Here is a 16,104-nt window from a genome sequence, read left to right as displayed (position 1 = left end):
TGGTACTTCAAGGCTTTCCTTATGTAGGTTAATTGTTGTACGTTGTAGTATCCCTTTATGAATCAGTTTTGTTTTACTCAATAATAGTTCTATATTATTTCAGTTAAACTTTATTTTTCCAATGTATAATCAGAAACATAGCTGAGCCTTTTAAATGCAACTTTAATTTTAATGCCCATATAATGAAATTGTCAATCCCTGTATATGTGTGTTTAGTTGTGCTTTTTAAATTTGTTCAGAAACTTAGCACTGAAAAATTGGACAGCATCTGTGTCGGACGTTTGTCTGGAAAAATCAAATAGAACATGTGTCTGACAATTGTTTCTCCTTTCATCTATTACACCCAAAGGTTGCTTCCTTCAGTCTATTTTTTTCCCTGGAACACCTTGGAAGACTACTGTAGAAAGTTGACAATTATAGTAGTAGTAGTAGTAGTAGTCTTTATTGCAACAAGTTTTATTTAAAAAATTCATAATGAGGCATGTGATTCTTTATCATGCTCACTCTCTAACCAATTACCGGTAGTTGTTTTTTGGCTTTAGCTGTAATGCCTTGCGAAATTTGATTTCTTCAGATTGTTAGCATTTGAGGTGGTGTCCTGTTTTTGAATTAAACTATCCCAGTTTACACCTCCTGTTTATGAATTAAACTTGCCCAGTTTATACCATTTTTGCTCTGTTGCTTTCTTTCTTTCATTCCTTTTTTTAAATTCTGTAGTGCAGTGAGAACAACAAAAGCCAAAAGCAAGTGTTAGTACATGTTTCTAATGGATGGCTTAAATAAGACTTTGTAAATGTTAACATTTTTATCTGTCAGCCCATTTTTCTACATTTCAGCTAGCCTTCCATTTTTAGGTATGTTTGGAATAACTGGTCTAGATGGACTCTGAAGGTTTTGAGTGGTGGAAAAGTGCATTTTACTTTGTAGGGCCAGATTCATTTACCATGCTTAATTCTACTGCTAAGACCTTTTTCCTTCCTGCCATAAATCAAAAATACTGGTTGTATTGGAATTTATAGCCAGTATCTCTAGTTTGTATGGTCTCGCATGTGTTTGGATTTTCCATTTAAGTGTGCAATTTGGGAATTTGTAATTAGTTTCTAGCATCACTGTGTTTGTCAGGCAAGGATTCTGAATTTTATACTAAAACACCCTCTAAATTAAATTATTTTCTCATGCAAAATTACCTGTGGCATGTTACTATGAATCCAGTGTTTAGTTTAAAAGATAAAAATGTTCAATAGAAGAATGAGTCCTTACAAAATATCTCTGAAATTGGAATTGAGTAAAAAAAAAAAAAAAAAATTCCATCCCCCAGTAACGAAGTCCTTTGCCTCGTTTCTAAACAAATTATCCCCTCCCAAATTAACAGGGGAGATGTTTTCATGTTTGCTTTTCCTATTTCATTGCATCTCAACAGTTGAAGGCGGCACCTGATTTGATAAATGTTTTTAAGTTACCAAGTCCTGATTGGTGACCCCCTGCATTACTTTATACCTTTTGGAAACACATGACACGTTTTTCTTATTTGTATATGTTTAATTCTGCTGTCTTATTTTCCAAATTATATCCTTCAATAACAACTTTTGTTGCCAGCGGTTTAGACATTAATGGCTGTGTGTCGAGTTATTTTGAGGGGACAGCAAATTTACACTGTTATACAAACTGTACACTGACTGCTTTTATATTGTATCAAAGTGTCACATCTTCAGTGTTGTCCCATGAAAAGATATATTTACAAAAATGTGAGTGATGTACTCGCTTTTGTGAGATACTGTATATCAAGGTAGCTGTCGCAAACTCATTTTATAAACAATTTATTGGTAAACATAAGGAATATAGCAATATATAGGAATCTATATGCAGATATAATACATGATGCAGACAGTCATAGAATGGCTTGGGTGTTAATGGTTGTTAGTAATACTTCTTAGTATTGCTAAGTTGTTTTGTGATACTAAGTGTTTAAAGGTGATGTCTGATGTTGTTGCTTTGTTGCTCCTCTAGGTTCAAGTGGAGAGTTTCTTGAATTGAAGTGCACTCTTTTCTCATTGTTGCATGATCCTGTCTGGTGTGCAGTGCTTTCGTCATTTAGGCCTTTTGCTGTGTCATCTGCAACTTTTCAGGGAAAAGCATTGCTCTTTTTGGTACTAGAGCTAAAGTTACCTTCTTGTAGTAGTAACTGCTTCTCCGCAGACTGGGCTCAGTGCACTAGCTTGGCAGAAAGGATCTTGGTGAGAAGAAATTGTAAGTCTCAGCTACCCAAAGAGGTAGTGGCTCATCAGTTGTTTGATTTCAGAGAGAGATTTTAGGTCTTTTTAGAGTGTGAGAGTGGTGTGCTGCCATGAGTTTCCTCAGAACACCCTCTGTGATCGGTTTGTGTGTGCCCAAAATTCTAGTCACGAAATGAGTGCACGTTATGGACCCTCTCAATTTGTATTAAAGGTACTTTCAGGTACACAGTTGGGGCCTGCTCATAGGTGATTTATTCTGTCCATTCCAGTTGTCATTCTTTAATTTAAAGGTTTTTGTTCTTGCTTGAGACAATTTTGTGCCTTCTCAATCAAGAAATTTGCAGGTGGGTCTCTGGAAAGATTTTTAGTTCAATTCTGAGTTACACATTTATCAAATGAAGTACAGGCAGATTCTGGTAGAAGCTGGAATTACTCCCTTATTTTGGAATGGTAAGTGAGAGAAGGCACAGCTAGATAGCTGAAATATGCTCCCTTAACAGGCCCTAGTATGCCACTAAAGCCTAGCAGAACAGACAATGGTCATGTTGTCCTACACTGCCTTTCTCCCTCTAAATTGTTTTTGTCAACAAACTTTCTTCTTCCTTGCTGGCCAAATTAATTAAATATCTGTGCAGATACTTCTCCTTTTAATCTCAGAATGATTATCTGTACGTATAAAGGTATTCAGATATTTGTGCCGGGGTCTTTATTTATAAACTGATTATACAAACACAGTTTTTCTTAAATTCCAATGATTTAATATTTGAAAACTGACATACAAACTGGGGTCTATAAAATCCAAAACACACGTGAAAACGTTCTTATACAAGTTGAAACACCTGTACCCACCTATTCTGTGTGTATGTTTTCCAGCTGACTCCTAATTTGCTTTTCTATAGCACCTTCAAATCTGTGATCATGGTCTTTTCCTGTAGTTCAAGTATCTTGGAGATTTTTTCACAACTGAACCTAGATGATTGCAGGATTGACCAACGGACTGACTGAGTGGAAGCTGTAGTTTTATGAATGTTAGCCTGGACTGTGGTGGTGAAGCAGGACCTACATGCATAGATAATAGTCATTTTACCAGTCAGTCTACATTCCCATTTTTGCCTGTGGTCTTGGCCACTGGGTTGTGACTGAAAGGGTAGGACCATGAGTACAGGTTCAGGTGATCATCAGTACAGGAGGACCTCTGTGTAGAACCCAGTGACTCTGAACCAGATAGGGTTTTAATGGCTGACTGTATGTATAGGAGTTTAGGCAGAATAATTCAACTTAGTTTTCAAGCAGAATTTAAATTGAGATGTCTTTTGTAACCTGTCTCTTTTTTTTTTTTTTTTTTTTTTTTTATGTATATATATAAATATTTTCTAGGGGATCATTCAAGATGTGGTTTTTCCTCTAATGTGCTACACAGATTCTGATGAGGAGCTTTGGCAGGAGGATCCTTATGAGTATATTCGTATGAAATTTGGTATGTTAACAAATTAGGCATATTCCTATTAGAGCTCAAGTTTTTTCATGTTTAATTTAAAATGCAACATGTAACTTAAATGTCTCTTTAACAGATGTTTTTGAAGACTTCATCTCTCCAACAACTGCTGCCCAGAATTTCCTTTTCACTGCATGTAGTAAAAGGAAAGAAGTATGTTTATGCACATTGCTTTTCTTGACAGTTTTTCTCATTATATCAAAGAAATGAATATAGCGATTAATAAAATTAGGAAGCATTTTTCCAGCTAAGGGAGAAAAACAGTTAATTTAATTTGAGCATCCTAAATAATTTTTTACTTCATAGCAAATAAGCAAATCACAGGTATAACACAAAACAATTATTTATTTAATAGCTGAACATTCTGGCTTTGTGAAACGTACCCCAAACAAACTAAACTAATTTAATTAATGGGATATTTTTTCCCAGGTCAAATAGAGGAAAAAATAATGTGAACTAAACAAAAAGTAGGCTTTTATGACCGCCTTTATTCTTTGAGGCATGGACTTCACTAATGAAAAACAATACTGTTCATCAGACTGGGTCCTACTTTGTGGAATAGTGGTTCATAGGAACATTTTTTTTTTTTTTTTTTTTTTTTTTTTAAATAAATTTCCAGCATACATTTTCAGTCTGGTTGACATCTGGATTATTTGCTGGCCATGTAATTTAATTGATATAATTTTCTAGATAAGAAGCTTTAATACTCTTTGCCAAGATGCATTGTCATCCTGAAATATGACTTAAGCATCACCAAACCTATTATTTTAGATGGAATGAGAGTCTCCAAAATGTCAATGTACTCCTGCACAAGTCCTTTATCTGACATACAACCTCATGACATACATGAGTAGGGAAATATGTTCAGTTTCTTTTGTTATCATTTTGTTTATTAGAATGGCACCAGACAAAGGTTTCGGCATCATCTCCTTGTCCAGTGCAGATTTGTGATTAGTCAGTGAATATCTCTTAACTAATAATCCACACTCCATGATTGCTACTTTTTAGTCCACTGCAACCCTTTCTTCTGTTTAGGTGTTAGTTTTGGTTTGTTTGGCTTTTCATTATGTAAATCCAGTTTCCTGAAGCAGATTTCTTATACCGGTAATTATCTCCGACGTTTCTTTTTTCAAGAAATATTGCTTTGGGATTTCTATCCTGATGCTTACAAATGTTCCTTGGTATACACTTCTGTTATTTTATAATCCCTTTTTATTTTATACTTACACTACGTTTTAGACACCCCTGACTGAGAACAGCAAACATCTTTTACCACACTGTTTGATTTCTTCCTTGAAGGAGTTTTCCAGTTCTTTCCATTGTTGTTCCATTGACAACTCTCTTCTTGGGATCATGTTTACTTTCAATTATTCTAGTCCAGGATTTTGTTAAGGTCTATTGGCACACTCTTTTAACTGCAGACTAATTTGTAATTTTAGACCTGTGTTGGTATTTGTTTTAGAAATGCTAATTACAGGGTCATTCCAGAATTCTTGCACAACTTTGAGTGATTCATTAATTTTTTCCTCTACTTGATCTGAGGAAAAAAATCCCATTAAAAGTTCATTTGAGGTATTTTCCATGAAGCCAGAATGATCAGCTTGTTAAACTAATCTGTATTTAACATATCTGTAATTTGTTTGTTTGCTGTGAAGTAACATATATGGGTGAACATTCTCCTAAGTGTGGTGTTTCCATCAATGACATGTTTAGTTTTTACAAAGAAAAGTCCAACTGCAAATTTGAATTTTTAGTTAATGCAGCTTTACATTTGAAATTAAATTTTAAATTGTAAATATGCCAAACACAGTTTCATGTTTCAGGTTGTTACCTAAGATTTTTACTGTCAACAAATTAAAAGTAATACATTTCAGTTGCATTACACATTTCATTAAGTTTATTTCATGTTAAATTTGAATTAAATGAACAGTTGTTCATGATCTTATAGGAAGTTGTGTTCCAGATTCTTCAACTAGTTTGTGAAGGTCTCTCATATAAGCTTTTTTGCCCATTCTAGAAGGTTTGGGAAATAGTGATGAGAAAGTGACAGTGCTTTCTTGGCTAATTTATTTCGGGTTAAGTCATTTTGCATGAAGGTTTCAATGTAGATTACCTCCCTAGCCATTTAGATGTGTGTTTTTTTGTTTTTTTTTTTCCCTCTGGATTGGAGGGCCGCTTTAACTGAGTTTTGCATAATTTTCTGAATTAAACTTCTTTGCAAAGATAAAATGTGTACTTGAAACAATTTGCAATTGATAAAACACTTGTGCTTTTTAAAATTTGTTTATTGCTGAATTTCTAGATGAATTTCTATCACCATTTGAAAATACAAAGCTAAATCATTTCATCTTGAACAGGTTCTACAGAAAACTATGGGTTACTGTTACCAAATTCTGACAGAACCCAATGCTGACCCACGTAAAAAAGATGGAGCTCTGCATATGATTGGATCTTTGGCTGAAGTCTTGTTAAAGGTATTAATCATTAAGAAATCATATTAAAAAAATCAGGCAAATAATGCACTTTAAACAAGATTTTTAGGCCTAAAATTATATGTAATGTGTTCTGGAAAAGTTCAATTTCGTTGTTCCTTTGTAAAAGTGACAATGACAATAAAGATCTATCTCTCTATCTCTCTATCTAAAAGGGGAGGGTGTAGCGACCATTATGGTAATATTTGAGTGAATTTTCAGTGTCATATTAGTTTGATTAAGAATGAACTGTGCACATACTCGCTTCTGTGCTGCAGATTGAAGGTATGGCTTCTGAATCTGTGGTGCATCATGTATGATTCATTGGGTTTTAAGTGTGGAAAGGTTATTTCAGATCTGCTGGTGACATTATACTGCTGTATAAATGCAAACTGAGAAAAAGTATTGAAAATAGAAGTTCTTCTGGGTAGGTAACTTATTGCATTAATCAGTATGTATACACACACACACACACACACACACACACACACACACACACATACATATATAACATTTTGACATGCTTGATAGTGCTGGGCGGTATACCGGTTCATACCGAACAACTGTTTATTTTTGTTATGATATGAATTTTTCTTATACCGCAACACCGGTTTAAATTGCCTAAACAACGTTCAGAACGTAGCACAGCTGGAAACTGTTTAGGGGGGGGGGGGGGGGGGGCCTTTTTCACTGCTACACCGCTAAATAGGCATACAACGGAGTACATGCGGTAGTGGAGGTATTGCACGGTGAAAATGGACAGAGAACATTCTGAAACTGAAGCTGTAGCAGACGATAAAGTTGAACATGATGACACAGAAGAACTTTTGCCGAAAAAAAGGAGTCCCTTCCATTGCCTGGAGATACTTTGGTTTTAAAAGGTCGGATGTAGACCATTATGTTCAAATCTGAATAGTGTTTCTATACTACTGGATAATACTGCAAGCCAAGTTGTTCTTGTTTTATTTTTTTTTCCAATACAGTGTAATGTACCTGGGTACTGTGTAATAGTGTGACGACATGTTGATTTTATTCTCGACATTTCTACTTGATTCTCGACGTTTATGTCAAGATTAAAGTCGACATGTTGACTTTATTCTCGTAATTTGTCATTAAAGTAGAACATCGTAAACTAAACTTCATCGTAAAATGAATATTTAATTTACTAGATTTTCTCAAACCCCATTATAAGTTATGTAGCACATTAAATGATTTGTGTTCCCCGAGCCATGTAAAATCGGTACGGCTTCTTAAACTGACTTCCTCTTGTACTGAGGAGGTGCCGGCAACGATCGCCGCACACAATACAGTCACTTCATGATATTCCTGCTCCCTGAACATTTAGAATTCTAAGATTAATACTTGATGTAATTTTCATGATGAAATGCATTAAAGCATGTATTAATCATGTGGGGGCACGGTGGCGTGGAGGTTGCACTGCTGCCTCGCAGCAAGAGGGTATCTGGTGTACCCTGCCTTGAATTTGCATGTTTTTCTGGTGGGTTTTGCTTCAGTTTCATTTCAAAGTCATGTAGGATATGTGAGGTTTTGTTACACTAGCCGGGTCAATATAGCATATGTTTTGCTCGTATTCACCCTGCGATGTGCTGGCGTTCAGGATTTCCTCTTGCCTCGCACACAATGCTTGCTGGGATGGGCGCAACCCTGAATGGATGGCATAATAAATCTTTGTTATACGTTTATTTTTAAAGTTCTGAACACTCAGTGCTCTAAGTTTTATAACTACTTTTAATTTCACAAAGATGTTTATCAAGGGAGCAGCACTACCGCGACACTACCACTGTGCATGTTTAATACCTTCTTTAATGCATTTCATCCTGATAATGATCAAGTATATGGTCTAAGTTTATAACTAGTTTTAATTTCACAAAGACGTTTATCGTGTGGCGATTGGTTAGGTGGTGAAAGAAAAAGGAAGGACAGAAGCTGAGGGTTTGGTATGTCAGACAGAGACAGAGCGCATGCAATAAAGAAAGCCCACTCAGAAGAACATCCATTGAATTCTGTGTTCGTGTCTCCATCCACCAGATCACAAACCCAACATTTACGCAATATTTTAAGTTAAACCTGTGCAATACCCATTCATACATCCAGTTTTTTGGAGCCTCGTCACACCTACCATAAAGTTCTCTACACTGAACATACACCTGGGGACCTCTTACTGCAAGGGAGCAGCACTACCGCGACACTACCATGCATGTTTAATACCTGCTTTAATGCATTACATCCTGAAAATCAAGTATTTATCTTGGCATTCCAAATTTTCAGAGAGCAGGAATATCATGAAGTGAATGTACTTTGTGCGGCGATCGCTGCTGGTGCCGCCTCTTAGTATGGAGGAAGTCAGTTTAAGAAGCGCGCAGGGATTAACAAATGGCTCGGGGAACACAACACAAAGCATTTAATGTGCTACACTAACTTATGACAGGGTTTGAGAAAATCTAGTAAATTAAACATTGATTTTAGGATGAAGTTTAGTTACAACATTCTACTTTATTCTCATAGTTTATTTGATAATTAAAGTGGAAATGTCGACTTTAATCTCGACTTAAGCGTCAAGGTTAAAGTGGAAATGTTGAATAAAGTCAACATGTCGACTTTATTCTCGACATAGTTTTTTTTTTTTTTCTTCTGTGTCCGTATTTTTTTTTTTCTTCACCGTGGCCCTAATACGATTCTGTTGGGCTATACCACAAATAGCATTATAAATACAAGTTGCAGTTTTATTATTTATGTACTGTATATAGCTTAGCTTAAAGCAAGGTCCACGTTAATGCAATTTGCCTTAATGATGGTTCAGTTGGTAAAGATGTCATCATCAAGTTGCACTTGGTTTATTTTATTTTATTTTTATTAGGTGAATACTGTGTAATGCATCTGGGCTTGAAGTCTTGAACTAATTGTGCAACTTCCAGTAATACTATTATTTATTTTGTTATTATTTATTAGTTTAAATATTATGCAGTTTAATGGTGGTAATGTTGTTTAAAAAGTCACTGTAACGTGTCAGTGGACGGAGATTGTTAACATTAACAAAGTGTAGTTGGTTTACAAAAAAAATTCTATTCCTTTTCTAAGACATGTTCAGTGCAATACAACTTTTGACAAGCACCTCTCGACAATTTACTAAGTTTAAATGCCTCTTTGGATGGTTGAAAATATGTTGTCAAAATTTTAGTTTAAGTTGTTTACAAAATTTGTTCAATAAAAAGGTTCTATATTTTGACTGCAACTGTCATGCAATGTGATTCCTTCTCTATTAGTGCCACCCCCTTGAAAACTATCACTTTATGGGGCCATGCAAACCTGTATTAATACTTGTGTGCACATTAAAATGTTTTTTTTTTTTTGTACAATGTACAATTCTCATGACAGTGGAATAGGATATTTATAGCCAGTCTACTGCATTAATTGCAGTGGAAAATGTGGTTAACATCCACTCATGCATGGGGAACAAAATACCGTTGAATACTGTGAAACCGGTATAATTTTGAAAAATACTGTGATATAGAATTTTGGTCATACCGCCCACCACTAATGCTTGATACGGCTGCTTAACAGATGTAACTGGAATGTTTTGTGCAAATTAATAGTCACTATCACAGAGGAACAAGTTTCTGTCACTGTTATCTGCATCGGTTTTCTACTGTGTATTTGAGTGAAAAGAATAAGTTGTAGAGTAATAAATGATTTTTAGTTTTGCAGTAACCTTATTTTGAAAAATGTATACAAGGCCTTCTGTTTAGGTAACCGTTTGAAGACTGGTAAAAGGCTCTGTGACGCATGTAAGAGTGAGATGTACATTGAAGCTATTTTTTGCTAGCTGTTTTCCAGTTTCCCCAACCAGTCTTGTTGCCTTTTAAGGAAAAGGTGGTTACAAATTATGTAAAGGCGTATGACATATTTGAATGTGTGGATGGTTAATGCGGCACATCTTAAAAAGCAATGTGATGAGAGATTTGGTGAATGGGCAGTTTTTACTAAAGTGGAGGAAGACTGTTATAAAGGATTGGCATGGGGTCTGTTCAGTAACGTAAAAGGCTTAGGAACTCTGGGCTGTTGGTACAAAAGGAAATGGATGAGTGAAGGAAAAGTGCAGGAGAGGCATAAGTGCTAGGAGTTGTTTGTTAAATCAATTTTAGTGTGTACATCATGTTGCACTTAAAAATTTTCACACATGGTTGCCGTTCTGAAATCTTGAACTGTAGTATTAGCTGTGTTTTTATATGTTTATTTTCTTTTAACTGCGGTGGGTTGGCACCCTACCCGGGATTGGTTCCTGCCTTGTGCCCTGTCTTGGCCTGGATTGGCTCCAGCAGACCCCCGTGACCCTGTGTTCGGATTCAGCGGGTTGGAAAATGGATGGATGGGTTTTCTTTTAAATAATTAAAAATATTTGCAAACTCAAACCGGTCCATCTTGTACAATTTTTGAGGCATTTAAGAGGACAGCAGTTCCAGAATAAAATTTGCCATAGGTGCCTGTAGAGTTTGCCCTTGAAAATTATTAGTGGGTTGCTTTCGTCACTGACAATGGAGTCCTGTCACTTCAGAGTTGGATATTGTAATGCCTTTTTGCTGAAAGTTTAATTGCACTTATCCTTTTCAGAAAATCATTAATCAATGAATTCACTTCAGGATTGAATTCTGCAATGCCTTTACACTCTTGATTTGAGTTGACGCATTTAGATTATTGGGCAGTTAATCCACTAATTTTATGGTCTCTGAAACAATATGTGCCAACATTGCAAATCTATATTTTAGGGAATGGACCTGCGTCTTTTGCAATTTCTTTATAATGTTTATTTTCACGTGCATGTATTTGTAGTGTGTTACTTATACATGAGACTCTGATTAAGGTATTAAATGTGAAATTTTATGTAATTAGGTTTCTGCAATTTCCAAATGTGTACTTGATATATTCAACATTTGGTTAAAATATTGCGTGTTCTGCATATAGATGAACAGTGTTTCAATTGTTTCCGTCATAGAAAAAAATTTACAAGGATCAGATGGAATTCATGCTCCAGAACCACGTCTTCCCCCTCTTCAGCAGTGAACTGGGATACATGAGAGCTAGGGTAAGTAATACACTTCAATGTAGAATGCCCATATTCCACAAATGTTTTGTATATGTTTAAGGTTTGTCTAGTTTTATATGTGAGTGCTTTAAATTGTACCAGACGGTAAAAGCAATTATGTTAGTTTGCATTTAGATGAAATGCTGTTGGTAGTATGAAGCAGAGCATGGTGTAGTATTCAGTAAATGTACTTTTCTAATTTAGTAAGTCCAATACAGTGACATTTGATTCTAACTTTTGTGTAAACCATGGAAAAAAATAAACTATTTTTTATATGTACAGTGCCCTCCATAATGTTTGGGGCAAAGACACATTTTTTTCCTTATGCCTATTCTGAAGCAGATGGGTAAATTAAGGAAAAACAAGAGTCTTTGTCCCAAATGTGTGTGTGGAATTTTTATATTTTTTGAAATAGTCCAGTGTCCACTGATTCAGAAACGAAACGAAGGTTTCATACCATATTGCTTACATATTACTAAATAAATGGCACGTTATTGATCTGAAGCAAATGTTTGTAACTTACACTACCAGTCAAATGTTTTGGAACACCTCAGTTTTACTTCAAATTTAATCAGCTGAAATGCAATAAATAACCTAAATGTCACAAATGGGCCTTCTTCAGGGATCAATTAATAGTTTGCAACCTACAGATGTTCTGCAATAATTAATTTAAATTCAAACTTGCAAGTTGAAGCAAACAATTTGCACGTGTGTCCCATCTTCTGTTGATTAATTAAAAACCCTCTGTCTTTCTTTAAGCAGAGTTGGAACAGACTGTGATACTACACCCTCTGAAGTACTATTTCGACAATACTGCATGGTAGAACATTGTAAATTCTTGTGATAATAGCAGTTAACAAATGAAATGAAACATAGCATTGTTACCATTAGAAGTATAAGTTTTTCATTTAGAGAAATAGCAAACAAAATCATTGTGTCCGTGAGTACAGAGTCCTTCACAACCCAATGGCAATTGGAAACTGGAAGAAAACTGATAGGGAAAGATCCAAAGTCACAACTCAGTCAGAAAGCCAAGTTTCTGAGGGTCACCAGCTTGTGTGATAGGCGCCTCACAGCAAAACAGCTTCAAGCACAGCTTAACAGTGGTTGAAAAGAGCAAGTCTGTTTCTACTATGAAGAGGAGACTTTGTGTTGCAAGTTTGACAGGGCAATTGGCAGTAAGAAAGCCATTCCCTAAAGGATGAAATAAAGCCTTGAAATACCAGCTGTGATGTTCTGCAGACTGCAGACCAACGAATCAAAATTTGAAATTGTTGAGTTGGTGAAAGAATGGTTCTTCATTGTGCGACACCAACTGTCAAACATGGAGGGGGATATGTGATGGTCTTGGATTCTTTTGCTGGAGGCAGAGTTGGTGACTTACACAGAGTGACTGACATTCTGAATCAAAAAATCAGTTTGGCTTTTATATCAGCAAAACATGGTTACTTTGAATCAAATATTTTAATATTGAAATTTGATTCCTTGACTTTTTTTATTTGCCATTATTTGTTCTATGCCATTATAATAGTGTCCAAGGAGTACTTCAGAGGGTGTAGTAAAAGTCTGTTCCAACCCTGCTTTAAGACAAGTTTTTAAGTAATTAGAACGTGGGACACCTGTGCAAATTGTTTGCTTCAACTTGCAAGGATTAATTTGCTTTAATTTCTGCAGAACACCAGTAGGTTGTAACCTATTTGTTTTTCCCTGTAGAAGGCCCTTTTATAATATTCTCATATTTCCTTTTTTCAGTTTTTGCTAACCTAAACTTTTAAGTTTAAACCTCTGGCAATTTACTGCTTTCCTTTTCACCATTTTAGGTCATTCATTGCATTCCATCTGATTAAATTTGAAGAAAAACTATGGTGTTCTAAAACTTTTGACTGGTTGTGTATATACCATACTGAGCTATTCAAAATGAAAGAGCAGATTTCAAAAATGTATTTCAAGTAAACTGTATAAGGCAGAAACGCATTCTGCATATTACTGGATAGAGGAAAGTTCAAAGTTTAAAAGCCTGTCTAAAAGTACCAGTGAATGTCACTGAGCGCTGTATCTCGTTTATAGTAAAATGGCAACACCACAAGAGAAATCGCTTTGCGTGCTGCAATTTCCAAAGTGTGAGTCCATTGTTCAAGTGCAACGTGAATTCCGCCGATGGTTCAACAAACAGCCGCCTAGTCATAAGCAAATTTAGGAGTGGCATAAAAAATTAGAAGGTTGCATATGCATACGTAAAAACACTGGTCATCCATGCATGTCAGATGAAAATGTTGAGCGTATCCGAGGTGTGTTCGAACGGAGCCCTTGGAAATTCACATCATGAGCAAGCATTGAACTTGGAATTCCTCAAACAGTATGTTGTGTTCTTAGACAGCGTCTGCATATGAAGCCTTACAAGTTGCAATTAGTACAGGCATTGCATCCTGATGACCATGAAAAAATTGTTTTAATTTTACACTGCAGTTCTGGAGGATATGGAAGAGGACAATTTTCCCAAACAACTAATTTTTTTGGATGAATCAACTTTCCATCTCTCTGGTAAGATTAATCGCCACAATGTTAGAATTTGAGGGTATGAAAATCCTTGCATAGTCGTTGAACATGAAGGACTCGCCGAAGCAAGCAAAGTTTATGGACCTTTCTTTTTTGTGGAGCAAACTGTGACTGCATTTTCATACCTGGACATGCTACAAAACTGGTTATTTTCCCAAACTCCAAGAAGATTAGAATGACTTCATGTTCATGCAAGATGTTGCCCCGCCTCTTTTCCACTTGGAGGTCCGGTGTTACCTGAACACTACCATTCCAGGACGCTGGATTGGAAGAGGTGGTCGACAAGATCTTGCTTATCGTCTATGGCCTTCCAGGTCTCCGGACCTTACCCCCTGCAATTTTTATCTATGGGGGTACATTAAAGAAAGAGTGTTTGTTCCACCTATGCCCGCTAATCTTTAAGATTTGCGACGTCGATTTGAGAAAGCTGTGAATTCAGTAACTAGGGACCAGTTGACGTGTGTGTGTGTATGTATATGTATGTATGTGTGTGTATATATATATATATATATATATATATATATATATATATATATATGGCAAGAAATGGTCTACCGTTATGATGTTTGTCGCACTGCATATGGTGCTCATGTTGAGTGCATGCAACCTCAAGGACCATGGGACCAAACTTTGAACTTTCCTCTATCCAGTGATGTGTGGAATGTGTTTCTGTCTTATACATTTTGTTTGAAATACATTTTTGAAATCTGCTTTTTCATTTTGAATAGCCCTGTATTTAAGCTATCAAAGGGTAAAGTGGATATCTTAACAAAACCCTAAGTGTGTAACAGTTAATTGAAAACCATCTCTAGTTAGTGCACAGTAAGCAATGAGTTTACTTCACATTCCTGAAACGAGTTATTGACACACTAAATCCAAGATGAACAGTGTTGTACAATTTTATATTGTGTGCATCGCAGCTCTATATCTAATTTAATATTCTATGCTATTAACGTTTTCTTTCTTGTATTAATGTAGTTATTCCTTGGCTGATTTCCAATGTACATCTGTTTATTACAGTTTTTATATTGTGTTTATTTTTAGGCTTGCTGGGTTCTTCATTATTTCTGTGAAGTAAAATTTAAAAATGACCAGAATCTACAGAATGCACTAGAATTGACAAGGTGCTGTTTAATTGAGGACAAGGAAATGCCAGTCAAGGTTGAGGCAGCCATAGCACTTCAGGTTCTTATCAGTAACCAGGAAAAAGGTATTTTGTTTATTTTTTCCTCTCTTCTCATCCTCTGTTTCATTTGGGTTGAACTGGATATACATTATTGTCTTTAGTTGATCTTTTGTGCTTTCTATTTTTTTTATGGCTTTCTTTTGTGATGGGAGTGATTTTAATTTTACATTGTGTTCATAGAGAGAGAGAAATTATAATTTTCAGTTAAGTTTGAATTGATGGTGATCACTGAACTTTAGTATCGTTTTTGTCATTTTTCTGATGAAAGCGTTAGCCATTTACCTGTATTCCTTAATGTTAAAATGTAATTTACACAATACTTTGTACATAAAGTCTATTTGGCTAAGATGTATTTTTGTTTTGTCAGTAGAAAAGAGGATAGTTGAGGGTTTCAAGTGATTGTTCATCAAATAGTGAAGCAATATTCTATTTGAATGTCCTTAAAGAGAGAAACTAATGTAATAGATCATTTTTAGTTTAAAAAAAAAAAAAAGTTCTTTGTAGGCATATTGCCTAGTGCCTGATCCAGTAGACAATTAACTAAAACTGCTGTGCTGTGTAGGGGGAAATAAATTTGGGCAGGGGACAGCCATACTAAAAAGGTGAGGTTGCAGTACTTGTGGCTGTTTAACATGAAAATCTTGTAACATGGAAAAAGTGAGGAATTATACAACTTTGAATTAGAATAATGGACAATAAACTGCAATAAACTACAAATGCTACATGAAATCCCTGAACAAATAGCAGAATTTGTGATGAAATTACATCCTGAGCATGTAGAGAGAGAGAGAATTGAAAGGAAGGGTTTGAATGTCCGGGCAAATGGAATGCCATCCTGAGCACTTTTTTTTTTTTTTTTTTTTTTTTTTTAAGAATGATTTAAGTCAGATGGTCTATTTTATATTCAAAATATTGTTCATTGTGCAAAATAAACACACTGAACCAATAAACAATGTATTACATAACATTTACATTTTAAAAGATTGAGTGTTTTTAAATTGAATAGACTATACATTAAAAAATGATATTCAAAGAGCAATTCTTACCATATAATAAGCAGG

The 16,104-nt window shown here is 35.4% G+C and overlaps 1 protein-coding gene across 2 annotated transcripts in view; it reads left to right on the top strand.

The window, feature by feature from the left end:
• The window catches only part of ipo7 (importin 7), a 92,715-nt gene that overhangs the window by 51,727 nt on the left and 24,884 nt on the right, over positions 1-16,104 (top strand). For both annotated transcript variants that reach the window (XM_051922352.1, XM_028793748.2), the window contains exons 10-14: positions 3,612-3,711; positions 3,806-3,882; positions 6,087-6,203; positions 11,212-11,301; positions 14,902-15,067. In XM_051922352.1, coding sequence (XP_051778312.1) covers positions 3,612-3,711; positions 3,806-3,882; positions 6,087-6,203; positions 11,212-11,301; positions 14,902-15,067 — 550 coding nt within the window. The remainder of the gene's footprint in view (positions 1-3,611; positions 3,712-3,805; positions 3,883-6,086; positions 6,204-11,211; positions 11,302-14,901; positions 15,068-16,104) is intronic.

The sequence above is a fragment of the Erpetoichthys calabaricus genome, chromosome 2 (assembly GCF_900747795.2).
Source record: "Erpetoichthys calabaricus chromosome 2, fErpCal1.3, whole genome shotgun sequence".
In the NCBI taxonomy this organism is placed as follows: Eukaryota; Metazoa; Chordata; class Cladistia; order Polypteriformes; family Polypteridae; genus Erpetoichthys; species Erpetoichthys calabaricus.
Note: the sequence above shows the minus strand (reverse complement) of the source record. Positions and strands in the feature narration are given on the sequence as shown.